At 36.9% G+C, this 18054-nt stretch overlaps 1 protein-coding gene across 1 annotated transcript in view; it reads right to left on the bottom strand.

Moving 5' to 3' along the window:
• Nucleotides 1–18054, bottom strand: part of SDCCAG8 (SHH signaling and ciliogenesis regulator SDCCAG8) — a 104751-nt gene that overhangs the window by 39339 nt on the left and 47358 nt on the right. Inside the window, exons 14-15 of the mRNA XM_058800741.1 lie at nt 8253–8380; nt 6054–6162 (exon numbers count right to left, since the gene is read on the bottom strand). Coding sequence (XP_058656724.1) covers nt 6054–6162; nt 8253–8380 — 237 coding nt within the window. The remainder of the gene's footprint in view (nt 1–6053; nt 6163–8252; nt 8381–18054) is intronic.

The following is an 18054-nucleotide window of genomic DNA, read 5'->3' as shown; positions in this document are numbered from 1 at the left end:
TAAAACTCAGCACAGCCTTTAAGAATATTAGTCACTTCTAAGCAATTCCTATTCTTCACGGGTGAGCAGAGACACCAGATCCATGAATGACCTGGGACTGCTACTTGCTACATCTCTAACCATCAGCCCATGGAAAACAGGCATGAGCTGTTTCTTAATATCAGGAAAAGACCTCAGATTAAATAGTGATAAAATATACATTATGCACTTGTACAATTTTAACTCTTTGGAAAAGGTTAATGAGAACATGTCAGAATCTGCTATACCATCAGAAAGTACGAATCAAAAGCAAGCAAATTTGATTTATGGCATCTGCCACTCCATATCTCAAGGTTAAAAAGCTTCAGATATATCTTTAAATCATAAACTTAAATATGCTGCAATTACAGCAGAAATACTTTACCTTCCTGGCTGTTACAGAATGCAACAACAACTGACATTCTGAAAAATACAACAAAATGCAGGGAGGAAGGAATACTCCTCCTTCAAAAACATGTTGTTACATTGACAAGTCAAATCTAGAAATGACAACATGATCTTTTCATGTTTAAATAGAGAACAATGCATGGTATCATCTGTGAATCTAAAAGAACTTAGGAAAGGAAACTTTGGACCGAGACTGTATGTAATTGAATTTAGATTGAGAGTTACAGCTCTATTAAGGAAGATCACACACAAATACATCAGAATTGTGCTGATAGATTTGTACATCAAACTTCAGTGCACAGGAGTTTCCTGGATGGATACATAATAGTGGGCAGGATGTTATAGGAAAGTAGCAGAAACTGAATTTTTCCACCGACCATTTTACAGAAATACTAGTAACTTAAATGTCAGCATTAACAAAGCACTGCCAGCTGGACCAACTGTTATCACACAATGTGAATGCAGTCTGCACTTGATACTGATACTGTAAGACAGACAACCAGTGGATAAAAGCACAGTTTCACTGCAGAGAAGCTCAAAGAGACCTGACACGGGACTAAATTCAATTCTGCATTCCTTTTTTGCCAGCAAAATTCAGCAACAGCATTTGCCATGTAGGAATACTGTAAATTATCACATTTGTTGGGTTTCCCAGCTGGGAGATCCTGTTTCTTTTTCTGTATTTATATGTGACTGTCTCATTCATGGAAACAGCAGAAGCAACTTTCAAGGTGATAAAATTCTCCAAGTTTCACAAGGACTTATTAATCTCCATTACACTTGAAGGTGCCCAAAGTCTTTCTGGAAAGATCAAGTAATTCAAATCAACCAAAACCAAAACACTACTGAAATTATAATTAATGAAACCAAAGTAAGTAATGAATTAATTAAAACTATTATTATCATAATCTCCAGTCTCTAAAATAGAGCTCTAAATGCCTGATGCTTTGAAGCACATTATGAGTGTTGTTTCCTCCTAAAATATCTTTTGTAATTACAGTTAAATAGAAAAAAAAATTCTAATTATGACATTACTAACACAATGTCCTTTCCATGTAACTAAGAGTCTGACCCCCAAGACTCAAGTATTTAATGACACTGAAGTTTTGAAGGACAGCACATATGAAGGACAGAATGGTTAGGTCCATGTTAAAAGGTTCAGAGTGTTAGCATTAGAGAGAACACCAGTCCAATACAATACTGCATACCAAGAATCTTCCATTGTCACTTGTCAATGATTCCCTCTGCATCTTTAAACATACCTTTCATTCACCTCAGTTTCCAAAGATTAAGATAAGACAGATAATTCTATGTGATATTTAAGTAACTTCACACATTGCTGGGTTAAATAAAAACCCCAAACCCACCACAATTGTACTAAGCCTGATAACTGTACTGAATGCTATAGCACATTTATACAGGAGTAGAAATTCCACTCAGCCAGAGGCAGGACCACTCCTGTGTAAATGCTTTTGAACAACTCTGCTCCCAAGGTATCACAGCAGGAAAAGAGAGGGGGGAAATGTCAAAGTATGCAGTGCTGAACTTCAGAGATAGTTCACTCACAATGCTGGGGACAGAGGCAAATTAGAGAAATCTGTGCAATAATCACTGTGTCTGATGCATCCTGCACAACTAAAGGGCACAGCATGGATGTGCTGATGTTGTTCCATCTGAGCTACTCTGGGTCCAACAGTCTGAGCAATAAGCTGTGGTGGACTCAGTAGAAACTGAAGCATGCAGGCATTTGGAGTGCTGCCACTGGAGCTGAACGCAGCAGGAAGGGGCACCTCTGCAGACTCAGGCTGGCCCCACAAGCCAGGCAGTCACGGAGCTGTGTGTGCTTCTGAGATCTCATACACTCAAATGACCTGTATGAAATCATTGTTATTTTGAAACTGCACAGAGCAAAGCTACAACATTGCATGACAATGTAAAATGCATGCTTGTAATTGGATGCATAATAGATTTTGCCAAGTCTCATTTACTTGTTACTATATCAAATATAATTGATGGGGGCAGAAGCAACAACAGAAACAAACCCCCTCAATACTTCTGGATCTATTTAAATACCTCAACTTCTATTTAAAAACCATTTTAAGGTTTTATCTACCATCTTTGCTGGAAGAATCTTGGAAAAAAACCCAAACAGGTTAGCCTCCAAACCACTTAAATACTAAAGGAAAAAAAAAAGGTGAAAATGTTAAATAGTCAAAATTCAAAGTCAATCTTAGGATATCTTTAGGATGAGCTGATTTTTGAAAATAAGGTGGCAATGCTGCATTTATTCCTCTGAACTAGCTTTTTCATTTCAGTGCTTTTTAAACACTGCTTTTTCCTGCTCTTAAAACCAATTGTTTACTTGCACAGAAATTAAACACATCCTCTAAAATACTTTCTGCCGATGCAGTATTATTGCATCTAATTTTAATGACTAAATCTTCAGACAGACTGTTCCCCATCTTCATACAGTTACCTTCAACAAACATTTCACTCCTGGTATTGAGTGCAACGACTGCAGTCAGCCAAACAGGCAGGAAAATAGTTCAGCCGGGTATGTGTTCTTTACTTCAATTAAACTCACACAGTTGGATGCCTACTGTTGCCAAACCAGTAATATAATTTATACATTATAGTCCAAACAGTAAAACTACACTAAAAGTCATTTAACAATATTTATAACACCATAAAATACAGTGTTAAAATATATGAACTGCAATATGTACCAAAATTATAAAATTTGTTTCTCATCATCAGTGATTAAAACCAGGATCATTGCTCTAGCTTCAATACTCACAACCCTGGTGACAGATTAGAATTCAAATCTTAATGATCAATTTACAATTAACAAGATAGAAGTGAAACAAATTAAACCAACCATTATATATAACGAGACCCAATGGACTCCCATTGTTCCCCTTAATTACAAAACGCAAATCACAAATACACAGTGGGTAGTGTTAAGCATTAATCTACAACCTAGAAACTGAGACAGTGACAATCAGAGGGAAAAAAAGAACAAAACAAGAGAGAAACAGAGAAGAAATCAACAAAGGACTATATTTTTAAACATGCCTATGCATACGAAAACCTTCACAGACACTATCTTGTTTCTGCACAGCTTGAGGGGTTTATAATTCGTCTGACATTGTCTTTCTGACACCTCTCTGTGTAGGGACTAGCTCAAAAAATGGTTCCAGCTTACATATAAACACAAAAACTTCAGTTTAGATTTCTCAGAAAACCTGCATTAAATATAAAAATATATGTGCCATTCAGATAATTCAGCTGATATTGCAGAAATACATAGTTGTCACAGATAAGTTTGAAATGTCTTTTGTTACAAATGGGCACTTCCTATCAAACGAAATAAAATTTTAAAAAACTTACTATTGCATCTGTTATTAAAAGAGCTTGAGTGTTCTACCAATTAAATAATGGTATTGGTAGCACACAGGTATATCTTAAACCCATGGAAAATAAGGCACAAAGATTCCAGAAGTACAGCAAGAAAATACACATTCAGATCCAAAATTCAATTTATGGTAATGTCAAAAATATGGAAAAAAATGGAAAAGTATTTTCTCTGAAAATAGGGTACACCGTTGCTTTGTGATCTGCCTTTATTAATGTACATAAGAACTAAGTTATAAAATCTTCCCCAAATTATTGCTTTTTTGCAGAAGACAAAACTACAGCATTCTGTACCATAATGTGGTTTTACACAACATTCAGTGACAATGAGCTGAAGACTGCCTTTTGGAGAGGTGCTATTGAGGGATATGTGCCCATCATGCATTTAGAACTTGGCTAAAATAATTTTCTGCATCTGATCTCCTGATCACATCACTTTGTGAAGCCATCTATATTAGTCTGTCATTTTCCACCACCTCCAGTTCCACCTTGCTGTTCTCATTTTTACCTTCTATTTTTTTGTCTCTACCTATTTCTCTATCCCTGTAACTGATTGCAGCAGCTCCCACTCCAATGAAGGCAAGCTCAAGCTATTTTAGGACCACTTCTCATAACCACTTTCCTGCATTCTTCCTTACAGTTTCTTGTATAAAAAATACCACTTCCTGGAGATGCAAGAGGGCTCCTTTTCCCATTTTCAGGTCCTCGACATAGTCAGCTAATGCTGCTAGGTGGAGAAACACTTGGCAATCTCTAGTATTTATTTTCAGAGAATAATGTGTTTTCACAGTATGTTTTCTGTCTTTCCTTCATCCTTTACAGCTACTAGTCTGTGACTGTGAGCTCTAGCAACAAAGTCTGTGTGCTTTTTTATTGCTGGAATAATAATATGATTTGAATCCATTTACATTTTGCATTACTTTAGCAGAAGAGCTCTTCTTTTTCAGAGGAAAAATTCTCTTTGCTTCTCTCTCAAGTATCCCTCACAACACTTGCATGGGAATACTGCTTACAGTCTCTCAAGTTTCTCATTTCTTCCCCAAACACTCAGGATGGGATTCATCTCCAAACTTCAGACACTTAACAGCTAGTCAACACTTTATATTCAGTGGGAAGTAGGATGGGCAGTGGAGGCAGTACACATGGGAAACATAAATTTTATTTATTACAGACATATATATATGTGTGTGTGTCTGTCATCTACCTAAATTCTCCTTTGACCATTCCTGGGAAGAGGGTACTGGGGTAAATGAGCTCTCTCCCTGAGTGAGTTCTGCCTCTTCTACATTACCTCAAAAGGATGATTAAATCTCTACATTACCTCAAAAGGATGATTAAATCCACCCAGCAGAAGAATTCTGTCTTGAAAACCAATTTTACCTTTGCTGGGTGTTTTCCTTACTTCCCATCTGCCATGCGATAAATACTAGCCTTAATTACCAAATTCACTTTGCATTCAATTTACAGAAGCTACAGAATGCCAACTCTCCACTGAAGTCCAGTTTACTATTCTAAATATGAACCCCCAATAAAATTTCAACAGATACTATTTTTACACTTAAAAATGTAAAATCAAATTATTTCTGCTAAAGAATGACAAAATTCATGTTATCTTTAGAAGATATTTCTGTTTTACAGAACTTTTGACAAGACACCTCCACAGCTTTGTATTTCTTTAAATTATTATTACTTCCAGGTGTTGCTCTCTTCCTCAGGTTTTAATGGCTTTGAACTTAGATCTACTACTGATTGATAAAAAGCAGCAGCAGAATCAGAGCTTCAATGACAAGCAATTTTGATGACAATTATTTTATAGACAATATCCAGTGTGCAGTGTAGTACTGTGAAAAGAGTACTAGAGTAAATAAAATTACAACAGTTTGAGATTACTGAATCTTTAGCATTTTTCATATAACTTCAGATAAACTTGAATTGTAGAAACAATTTTCTACCGTTCATATTAAGATTATGAACACAAGGAAGAAAATACTATGAGGTTTTTACATTGGAATTGTCCAAGAAATTTGAATTATTAGTTAGAAACAAAATCTTAAGGGGCATATTATACTGAATTTTTAAGGGGCATATATTACATTGACATGATATGTAATACCTGGGACAAAATGAAAAATAATAAATATTAAAATACAAATAAAAAGATAAAGAAGCATGTCCTTGTAATAAAAGGGTCAGGTTAACAAAAATATACTAACCTGTATTTTTCTGACATTTGTTCCAACTTCTTTGCCAATACAAAACATTCTTCCTTTAATTTTGCTATGAATGTATTCTGGGAGGTCAGCAATGAATCCAGTTCTTCTACTAGAAAACACAAAATTGTGATACTATGAAATTACAATTATATAAATTTGTAGATAACATAGAAACAATTTTATATATTCTTAATTTCTTTCTTCCAGTTCCTTCTATTTTGAAATGTTTTTTAAACTTCAGCTACTTGGACATCATCACTTACCAAATTAAGGCTCCATGTCAGAATTAGCTGAAGTGTTAAAGCAATGTTGCCACTGAATCTGGTCTTGTAAGAGAAGAATCACTGTGCAGACTAGATATCTAATCTGGTGGGCTTGCTTTTTAGCTAGAAGTTCACTGACATTTCTAGGAGGAATAAAATTGGCAAGCCATGCTTTAGCAGACTTTTCCTTGCTCAACTGGTGCAGAGGATACACCAGCAACCCAAATGCTCACACTGTAGACTCATTTCAGTATCTGCTTAAAACAGCAGTTCTTTTATTTACTGTGTCCTGAGCTTAACATGAATAATGTAATTTTTATTCTTAAATGAAAAGATTTACACTTACTGCCCAGTGACAGTTGAAATGAAACCATTTCACAAAGTAATTTTCAGTTACTATCAGTTTGGACTGCACCTAAACTCATGACCTAGAATCCAGGTATCTTTATTCTTTCAAAAGGGAGATACTGCAAAATGATCGTTTTGATTTCTGCTTTTAAAATTGGTGAAAGCATAATCACTCTTGCCCAAATTCCTTGTATGTGTGTAGGGTCATAATAAACAAGGTTTTCTTTATATACATTATAAATTACTATAATTTTCAACTCCCTCTAATTCTACTAGAGATGTATAAAAACAGATCCAGACATAATATTGTTTCATTTTTGTATAGTGGGACAATTTATGCACCAGAAAGGTAAATTACATTTCTCTTGTGAAAAATTACACACGGTCATATGCAGATGTGCTGGCTAAAGGAGAAAAAAATTATTCTGAGAGCTTCTTTTCTTCTCCTACAGTGTAGGCAGAAGCCATAATGTAGCTGTTTGTATTCCCTGAACACATGAGAAGGTCCTCTAATACTGTGATAATACTAAAAAAAGGCAGAAAATTGAATAGCATGCCTGCTACCTTACGTATTATCCAACACCCCTTATAAATAATGTATGTTGTTTAGTTTTCCTGGAAATATTGCATGACTGGTTAGTAAATATGGTATTTTGTAAACACATAAATATATCATGTTCTTTAACAGTTGAAACTCCTCCTCCTTTCCATGCTCATGGGCTACAGATTTCATCTCTTAAAAATTCCTTTTTTTTTGTTTATTTATAATATGCACCTCTATCAATGTTGTTGGCATAGTACTTCATAATACAAAAAGCTCTTTTTTGTTTGTTTGGAAAACCCATTTTACTTCCAGATTAAAGTTAGATGTTATTGATGGGCTAAGTCAATGCAATGAAGTCTCCTATTATGAGAACCTGAAGTATGCAAGGGATTAAACATCTTTCTTCTAGACTGAGGATGTGGGGGAGGCACATGGTAATGCTAAAAATGTTTGAGGCTGCAAAGATTAAATAAAGGAACATATCAATTTGGAGCCAGTGAATTACATCCAGCTGCGACAGTGAATTAAGAACCGATTAATGGCTAAAGCTTTTCTCCAGTTTGGATGCCGAAGCAAACTCATTAAGCTTTTAGAGTAGCTATAATGTGTGTACTGTGGGAACTGTTCAATGCTATTCAGGAGACTTTAACTGTAAGCTCAGAGCATTTCCCGCAGAGCTTCTGATGCTATTTTCTTTATATAACATGTGTGCCTGAAAATCCAGCCAAAAACAAGCCCTTTGTTTTTCTACTTTGTTGTGGTCTCTCTCAGCTTTACGTTTCTTGAACACAGGTAAATAAACTCATAATCCAGATGGTGCAGCAGATGTGAGAGCAGCACTCTGAAATCAACAGACAGTGGGCAATACTTTCCATTTTCTCTTTTAAACGCTAACTAATATGTAATTCGGAATCTCCGGTGTAGTTAGCATCTGCTCCCTTCGGCCAGCCAAAGGTTACAGGTGTTCCTGATGTCATTTCACAGTAAGGCGTGGGCCTGGCTTGTGAGTGAGTGCCCAGGCTCTAATCTTTCCCTACCACCTACCAGTTTTCTCATGCTGGGCCTCCATTTGCTGCATCTTCTGTGTCAGCTCCTGCTCTCTTTGCTGGGCCTGAAGGGCTCGGGCCTTTGCTTCATTGCTAACGCTGTGCTGAATGTTCTCTTTCTCCAATCTACCAAAAAAAAAACCAAATAGAAAATAAAGAAAAATAAAAATCGTATAGTGAAGAGGATAAATTAAAAGAGTAAAGCAGAACATTCAAATAAGAATAATAAAAATCTGACCAAGCTTTTCACATTAAACATTCTCCTCCTCCTTCAGGTTATACAAACTGACCTTTCTCTTACAATGTCAAACATTCTCCAGTGACTAGCAGAAAATGGATAAAAAGTATGATCTATTTCTTGAGAGAAAATTAGCCCTGCAGACAAAAATAGGATTTTATTTTTAAAAATTTTAATCACGACCTCTTTTTTATAAGGAAGCTTACCAACATTCACTTTGCACGGCACATATTATTTGCATTTTCTTTTAAATGCTATTTGTTTAATTCTGCAGTGAAGCTTAGGGACCTGACCCCGAGATGGACTGGTTCCCAGTGAATCAGCAGGAGATAAGTCAATGGGAGCGATTGCCACAGTGCTCGTGATACAGCTACTCTGAAAGCTTAATGAGTTTTCTTGAGCAACCCAACAAGTTTTAACTATTAATTTATGTAAATAGGAGATGAATGCATCCATGACAATAGAGTAGACTGCTAGCACCACACAGGCCCAGCCCCTTGTGGTTCTGCTCACTGGGGGGTTGTACAGGAAGGTCTAAAGCCCAGTACTATTATTGAAGTATGCAGGCAAGAGAGCAATTTACTTGACCAGATATGCAAGATGGGGCAATCCACTCCTGAGGCAAAACAAATGCTAGACTACCACACTCCATTGAAGCATTTTATTTAATGTAAGCCAAGCAAAAAGAGCATGGAAAATAAAACCCCAAAAAGATATATGCATGTAAATTAGAAAAGATCCTGAACTGAAAATTCAGATCTAGACTTTCCCAATGGTCGTGAATATTTATCTGGTGCACATTGGGATCTACATTTAAAACGTCCGTAAGTCCACACATACAAGGATTGATTTCTAGATTTCAAATTATGTGAGCAAACACCTTTCTACTGAAATGACATTTAATAGCTTGGGATAGGCTTCAAAAAAGTCTTATAAACATGTTTTATTCTAGGGATATTACCTATTTCAGAGGACGACAGAACACGGGCACAGATCATGTAAGGATAAAGCCACATCTCATGTGGTTGCTGCACTTAACCTTTGGATTGGTGCCTAATAACCCATCCGAGATATTGCAATATCTCAGCATGACACACACAATGTTAAATCTTCTCTCTCAAATTTACCCCAAAGCAATACAAATGGTGGGTCACATTACACTAATTCCTGGTCCTGATGTTTCAAGCCCTACCTTAGGCAAAACTCCCTTGGAAATCACAGGCAGTTTCTTCTGAGGGAAGACAGCAAATACGTTTAGATAGCAAAAATATTAGAGCGTTAAGGAAACAAAGCACATTTTAATAGGAAATTTCATATATTGAATAGCACTTTTTTTTCATATAGTGAATAGCACTTTACCACATCACTCTCAGAATTGCTTTGTAATCATATTGGGGCTATCATAAGGAGTGATGCTCCCATCATTTTTAAGTGTGAGCTCCAAATATGGAAAGCATTACTAAGAATATTTTTCCCACATTTGCTGGAAACCAGTCTGTGCAAACCCCTTTATTTTACAAATGATTTTACCTTCAGAGAGTTGTTATAGCACTGGATTGCTAAAAAAACTAAAGGAAAAACAAGCCACCAGCATCTCTAACATTCCTCTGATGCTTTCAGCTGAAGAAAGTGTCAGTAGCACAGTATTTTATTTAATAGTTCTCATGTGAGATGGCTGTGTGCTGTGCAGTCATCTGGCACACAGCTGGCTGGCTGGCCTTCTGCTGGGGGTAACCTTCAGCATGCAGCAAGCTACCAAGCTACCAAGGCAAACCTGTGAAGGTCCATTCCTCACTGCTAGGGCCCCTCCTGATGATCTCATGTTAACCAGCAAGTTCAAAATAAATGGAGAATCTACTGCCCCCAGAAACACTCTCCTGTGTAGGGGAGCCATCCAAAAGAGACACTCACCTGTGCCACTTACTGCACAGAGCAAGCTAGCAGGAGCTCAGAAACCATGGATGTGTAGTGAGTGCCCTGCGGCTGAAGTGTGGATGGGGTGGTTGAAGATGAATTTGTACAGCAGATAAAAGCTCAGTTGTAAAATTAGGAAAACAGGTCATTCTTACACTGAAGAGCAGCTTCTTGGGACTTAAAAGATTTTGGAATTAAAGCACATCCAAGGCCACACAGAGCAATATCTGAGGTGCTTAGAACTGCTCAGGAGCAAAAAAAATAATACCCTGCAGCCAAATCTATCTAAATGGAGTGGCATATCCTTCATCTACACCTTGACTTGAACCTGCTCTCTAAGTTCAATCTCTCTGCCCTCCAATGAAAAATTTCCTCAATACACATATGGAGAGAAAAAAAAAGAAACTATAACACATGCAGAAGGCAGCCCAAGAGATTTTAGGATCTATTGGTAACTTTCCTGCTACAACCAACAAATACTGGAGGAGTTCTAGAAGCTTTGACACTGTCTGTCCAATTGCAATTTCTTAAATCAATTATTTCACAATTCAGAGTAAAAGAAAATCTATGGACTGTATACAGAAGGAAGCAGTCCTTAGTCCCTCCAGCATTAGTGCAAAGACGTCAGAGGTCTCCTCCTACAAAAACTCCAGAATTTCTTATATTCACTAATGGAAAGCACAGAGGCAATGAAAAGCAAAGATACAACTGACTAATTTTGATGACACAGGTAATATCTGAATCAAAAATGACAGCTAAAGATTAATTGTTCCAGAAATTTAAAGAACCATATCTATAGAGGTCAAATATAGGAGATGAGTGGTTTAAGTGCACCAGCCTATTCTCTACTCAAATTCAAACACTAGTCTACTGAGTGCAAAACACCAAACACACTAAAATGCACATGTGATTGGTCACAACACTGATCAATTTTACCAAAGCAGACACATGGAACTCACAGAAACTTCCACTTCTGTGCAACAAAGTCAGAAGCGACCAAAGACTCAATTGTGGAGAAAGCTCAAGCTCTCCTTGAGCCTTGTTCTGAAGCACAGGTTTTCCACAGTGATTTTAGCTCTAAACTCCTGTTTTAAGCCTGCATTGGGGCTGTCAAGAGCCAGTCATTTAACTGGTTTGCACAACTCAATGAACTCAATATTGGTTTGCAGCGCTTTTCAAATGTTCTTGACAAAACAAAAGGTGCTGTGAGCTGTAGCTTATAGCACAGGAGGAAGAAAATTGCCATCTCTGGCAAACTTTAAAAAAAATCCTTGCTGCAACTGAAAGTGAAAAATTCAAAGTGAAAATTCACTTTGATCTCAAAACTAACATGAAGGTATGCTGACTGAATTTGAGCCATCAAACTTAATTATAAAAAACCAAATAAAACTCCAAACCAAAATAAGCCCCCAAATCAAAACATCTTTCTCACCACTAACAAACAAAAATTGGATCACAGATCCATTTACAAGAGAAGTCCACTCTCTGCCAAAGGGTTTTGCAGTAAAGAAAAAGGAAGTATGTAAAGACTAGTGACATAAAAGTCATATTTGACATAACTAAAAGTTCATCTATTTTTGACTAGGAAAAAACAGAACTTGGATTGACAAAAGTTTGAATTGCACTACACAGTTTAACAGTACGTATTTCTGAAGGAGTCTTTTCAGTTTGGTAACAGTAAAAATATAAAAATAAAAAAGCAGGACGATTCTTAATGTAGGATTAGGCCTCTGACTGGAGGCTGCCAGTATTTCTTCTGGCAAAGCAACTACAATTTGAAGCAACCATGCTTCCTATATTGACTATTTGATTTTTCCATGAGATCAACATGTGGCATTTTTAAAAAAGCTAATGGATCCATTAGTAAGGACTGTGAACTTAACTGGACAAATTAAAATACTCTAGCAATTATCTCAGTTCAGTGATACACAAGAGGTTATCATGGCATTACTTTGACATCTTCATTTCATATTAATGACAGTTCAAAATACAACAATAAAGCATTTTAGCTTTCATATATGCTTGTTTTAACCTGAACTTCATAAACCATTAAGGAGTAGCCAGCATTTAGTGCTCCAAATGCTTGAGCTATCCAAACTAACAAGACTTGTTTAAATGATGACCAGTCCTGGAACTCTGCACCCACAGACTTGGGCAGCAGGAGGGTCAGTCAAGTTTAACGCTGATGCTTTTACCACATGCCTCAGTGGTCCAGAACAGACCTCGTTCCTAGGTAACATGTAGCCAAGTGGGCCAGCACTGTGAGCCACTGCACAACAAATTACCTCAGAAGAGAGAAAGGACTCCGCTGAAGGCTCCTGTAGCTCTTTCAGAGGAAATGAGCTTTCTCTCCCAGTATTTTTGAAAATAAATGTATAGCAGAAGATTCTCTACCAAACTGGAAAAGTTTTAAAGAGTTACCCAAGCATTTTATTCCCAGTACCTTTAGCAAAATCTTGCATGAAGTCACTCAAATCAATTAAAACTCTTGAAAGTAGGACTTGAAAGACTACATGTATTAGAAGTCCTGAAGACCAAATAACTTTGGGTTCAAAGGTTCAGCAGTGTTTTATGCAGTCTGCCTTGCAAACTTTGCACAATACAGGTCTAGTGGACTGTCCATTACAAGTAGCTTTCTGAATCACCTTCTCATAGGCTCTTTTATCTTATTATTTCAGCTGCAAGTGTCAAAGGAAGAATGGAAAATTAGAGCATATCCTTGCTCTTCTCTCAGGCTATAGGAGGAGAAAATCCCAACCAAACAAACCACACATTCATGATAAAAAGGAAAAAAAAGTATAAAAGCTGAAACAAGATGTCACAATACCTGACATTCTCTAAGGGGACACATGAGAAAATTTTTGCTATCTCTAACTTTATTACCAGACACTATTCAAAACTCACAATGATAAAGGTCATAAGAGACGGTATACAAAATAAGATCACACTTCAAAAACTTCTTTCCCCTGTATTTTTAATGTATCTTTGTATGTATGTCATACATAGAAGAATAAGGGCTCATTTTTTTTATTTTTTCAGGTTAGCAGACAAGTCTAAAGGTTGGGCTGCAAACATGGAAAAAACCTCCAATTTGCCAAGAAGTCATTCTCCCCAGGAATAGTATTAAATAATTCTCTCTATTAATGTAAAACTTCTACAACTCCTTTCAGACCAGCCTTTCAATTTAACAGCACTGCAGTACCCCATTCAGCTATTTACAAAAGAGAATGTGTTTACTGAGTTTTGTCACATGCCATCCAATCTTAGTATTTTCAAACATTTAAGTAAGAAAATGCAACACAGTAAGACCTGTAATTCTGCAGGTAAACAGGTACATGCTGGTTTTAAATGCAGCTGATTAAAAATTATTGCTTTCCACACCTTCTAAATTGACAGAGTTCTAGAACATCAACTCAGCAAGAAGGCTCAGGGTCACAAGATTTCTCCCTTTCCTTTAAATCAGCCTTCCAGCAACCTTTGTTCAACAGTGACTGTTTTGGTTATCCTCTTTTGTAAGGCCTATGAATTTTCATCTAACAGGACGTTGTTAATAGCTACAGTTGCTCTGAATGAGGACTTAGCTGGACAGTGTTTAGTGGTTTCCTCTTATTAAACACTGTAGGGGTTTTTTTGCCATCTGAATTTTTGTAATAAAGGTTTTGATTTTTTCAGTGCTTGTGTGGATTGGATTTTATGGCTCTTAGTGTTTTTATAAGGCAAAAGAAAGACATGAAATGAATTATTCTTCTTATTGCAAAAAATAACTTAAAACATACATATGAGTGCAGGCTTCCTCAAGAATTATGTAGAAGTATCTTTTACAAGCATCATGATCAGGTCATTTCTTTAAACCTTTCCAAGGAGCTGAAAAATTGCCCTTCCTGTATCCCATTGAGGGAATTACCCACTGAGTTGCTCTTTTTGTCAGTTTCTGGGAGCTGACTGGATGCTGATTCTGGAGTTGCTGCCAGGTCTTCTCAGCAGAAAGCTCAAGTTTCTGGAAACTGCCCCAGCCAGCACACTGTGTTTGGTGAGCTTCAGTAAAATCTATATTTGCATGGTCAAATTTTGAAGAAACCCAACTATGAAATTAACTGGTGAATTCGAAGGACTGCATCATTTCTCAGGATACATGTGGGCCTATTCATGAGAACTGAGGCTCAAAAAACCCAACAAAACAAACAAAACTTAAATCTTGTTTCATGTATTACTTGAGAAATACAGTTTCCTAAAATAATGACATGTCAGGGCTTTCTTCTCATAACCATGAGAAGCAATGAGAACCATGAGAAGCATTAAATGCAATTAGAAAAGTAATGTAAAGGTCAAGGTGTGAAAAATTCAGCATTTAAATTGATCCAGCTCTTCAAATATAGATCTAAGAAGTTCGAAGGTGCTACAGAAATAACTTGAAAGTAGAAATACATTTAAAGTATGTTAATGAAACTAAATGAAATTTCACTACCCTACTTGAGATGAAAGACTGGAAAAAACAACTCTTCCAGGCTGCTACTACTGTTTCATAAAAACACTTCAAATAATAAGAAACACTTTTGGGGGGGGGCAATAAAAGAAAAGGTTAAGCTCTATATAGATTCCCAACCTCATCAAGAGACAACTTGTCACCTGTATCCCCATTCCCAGAGTTCAAGTAATAAGAATTTAAATTTTGCTGAAACAGAAGACAGTGCATATGATTTTCTTGTACCCACTGATTTTTTTTCCCCCATAACTCTCTATTTAGGATGCAGCCACACCACGGGAACTGCTTTATAACTTCTATATGTATTTCCACTTTATATAATAACAAGAAGTCTACAGAAACAATTAAACACTTCAGTCCAAAATTTCCACTTTGCCCTTTAAGCCTTACTGAGGCATCAGAAGAAACTATACAGTAATGACTGCAAGTGAAAAAAATTCCTATTCTTGCTCACCATACTTGAAATGTACTTAGAAGTTATTACAACTAACTGGAGGTATAGGTAGGCATGAGAAAGATGAAAATCTAGGGCCACAGGAACAGACATACGGTAAAGAACCTTGAACACAGTTAACTTCTACATCTCTACTTCTATCTGTGAGATCAGTTAACAAAATGAAAGGACTGGATTTCTTACTTTACATTCAACATAACAGTAAGAATTTGCAAACACCTAGCCTATAACATGATTTTACTCTTTTGGCATTATAGCCATCAAGATATACCCAGAAAACCACCAGTTCCTCAATAAGTTCTCTTCAATCTCAATAGTCCTCTGTATTTCAAGTCACAACCAATTATTATCAATAGCTTCTCTCTATTTCAATGTTAGAGAAGAAAAAAGTGCCTCTAACAGTAATTAACATTTCATATTAGGTCAAACATACTGACTTGGAATCAAAATCTGAATTTTCTGGCACATTTATAAGATTTGCCATCAAGATATGAGGCTTGTGAGTAAATATCCATTCTCTCATGACTATTACCATCAGATTGTGAAGTATTTGGCTCCTAAGTCCCTATAGAAACACACAATTAAATACAGCATAGAGAGAAGTGATCTCTGTGAAGTCTTAGAACATAGCCTGAGCACTTCCAATATTGCACGTTTCTCTAGAATATTCTTTGTTCCACAAGCTACTTTTACAAATAACTGTATGTTGAAATGATTGCTTAACACAGAAGATTTTTACAGGTATGTGTTTTGTATAAACAAATTTATGCCAATTATTTTCCCTGTATTTAAAAAAGGAGTAATTTTCTTGATTTATGGTGATTCTTGAATTTGGCACCAGCAGCCTCTTACAATGAAGCTTCAGGACACATTTAAGGCAGACAATGTCAATATAAGAGGTGTGGTCCTTCTTTTCATCCTCTTAAAATGAGCACTTACAAAACCTATTCTTCAAGAAATTATTCTTTTTCCATCTGAATAATTCCCTGAATAACCTGATCACACAGGTGCCTGTCTTCAGTGGCAGCAGAAGCAAGGACCTGGCAAATGTGGCCAAACATATCTCTATATTGCCACTCTAGGGACTTGCTTTTCAGCAACAGCATAGGCTCAGACCAGGTTCAGATAACTGTGACTGTACTTCAAGGCCAGCTTGTTAATACAGTAAATCCAACCATCAGGCTCCTACCATTGAATCAAAAAATGATGCAGCTAAATGATGCAGAGACCTGATCTGCTATGAACTCACTCTGCCAATTTAAATTTGTTCAAAAACCCAATGTTTTTGGTACGTTAACTTTGTACCAGCAAGCTTTATGCTGAATCAGGTATCATCTGTCCTTCCTGCAGCTGGCATAAAGTCAGCACAAACACGGCGTTGCATGCTCTAGCTAATTAAAAAGGAAAGTGCCTGTGTGCTCACACCTGATCCGGATCAGCCCAGCACAGCTGAACGATCCAGTCGATCACAGATGCACTGGGAGTGACTGCTTCACACTTACCTGCATTTCTCACACGGCAGGTATGGACACACAACCTGCACTTAAGGTGCCACAGGCCTGATATGTGCAAGGTGATAATTATCCCCTACTATTGCTGAAATTGAGAAGAAGTTAAGGAATGTTTTTTTTCCTGCCTCCAAAGGACCAAACCTCACAAGAACAGCTTGGGAAGAAGCAGAATCGTTTGACAGAACAAAGCATTTCCTCAGGATGACAATTTGAAAGACAATATTTGATTTTCAGGGAATTTGATCTAGGGTAAGCTAGATTTCTACCCCATCCTACAGCAAGCTACCACACATTCCAGCAAACTGACAGACTTATGACCAAAAGCAAAAAAGATGAGAAATACTGTGCTAACATTACACTGTACTTGACTATTGTTGATTTGCTCTAGATCTTACAAAAACATCCTAATGAAAACCATGCTCATCTGCCCACATGTCACAAGAGCTAGATACAAACAAGTGAATTAAAAAAATAAAAAATCCAGCCTTATATGCTTTTTATTCATTTGTTCAGCTGTGGCATAATTTTAATATTATTTTGATTGTAACTGCCTGCACTATTAGATGCCTGCAATATTAGAAATAATGGACAGGGAGCATAACAGTTGAAGTTTTTGGTGGTGGTTTTGTTAGGTTTTTTGGGGTTTTTTTCCCTTTTGGACAGGTTATAAATCTCTTCTTTATGCTGTCAAGAGTAAGGAAGAAACATATTTCAATAGCAACTTTAAAACGAAACTTACAAATTACTACCATTATGCTAAGTGCTAGATATCCCACTGTGCAGTTTTGCTTTGTGAATTTTTACCTTCTTCCATGCACACTTTTAGCCACTGATCGCACAGCCTTTCAGTGTTTTCTGCCTTTTCCTTTAAATAAACTGGCTCTGGCTCCTTCCATCTGGTTCCCCTTCCGTCAGCAACCCTGCACCTGTTCACACCTCCTCTCCTGTTGGATTCCACTGAACATTTCCTCCTCTGCCAGGGCTATTCTGGCACTCGCAACCTTTCTGTCATTCAATCCATCTGTCAGAAGTGAACTTTGTTTACCGCAAGCTTCTGCTTTCTTCTTCAAGAAGCAAAGCCCCTCAAGGTCATTGTCAAATGAACTGTCGGTGTAGATTTAAATCCACTTCTGCTAACCAGCAGCAGATGAAGTTCTTTACAGTCCTGTATTTGTGAAGATCAGTTTGGGGTATAGGAGA

This window comes from Ammospiza caudacuta, chromosome 3, assembly GCF_027887145.1.
Source record: "Ammospiza caudacuta isolate bAmmCau1 chromosome 3, bAmmCau1.pri, whole genome shotgun sequence".
Lineage (NCBI taxonomy): Eukaryota > Metazoa > Chordata > Aves > Passeriformes > Passerellidae > Ammospiza > Ammospiza caudacuta.
The sequence above is the reverse complement of the archived record's forward strand: the minus strand, read 5'-3'. Positions and strand labels throughout refer to the sequence as shown.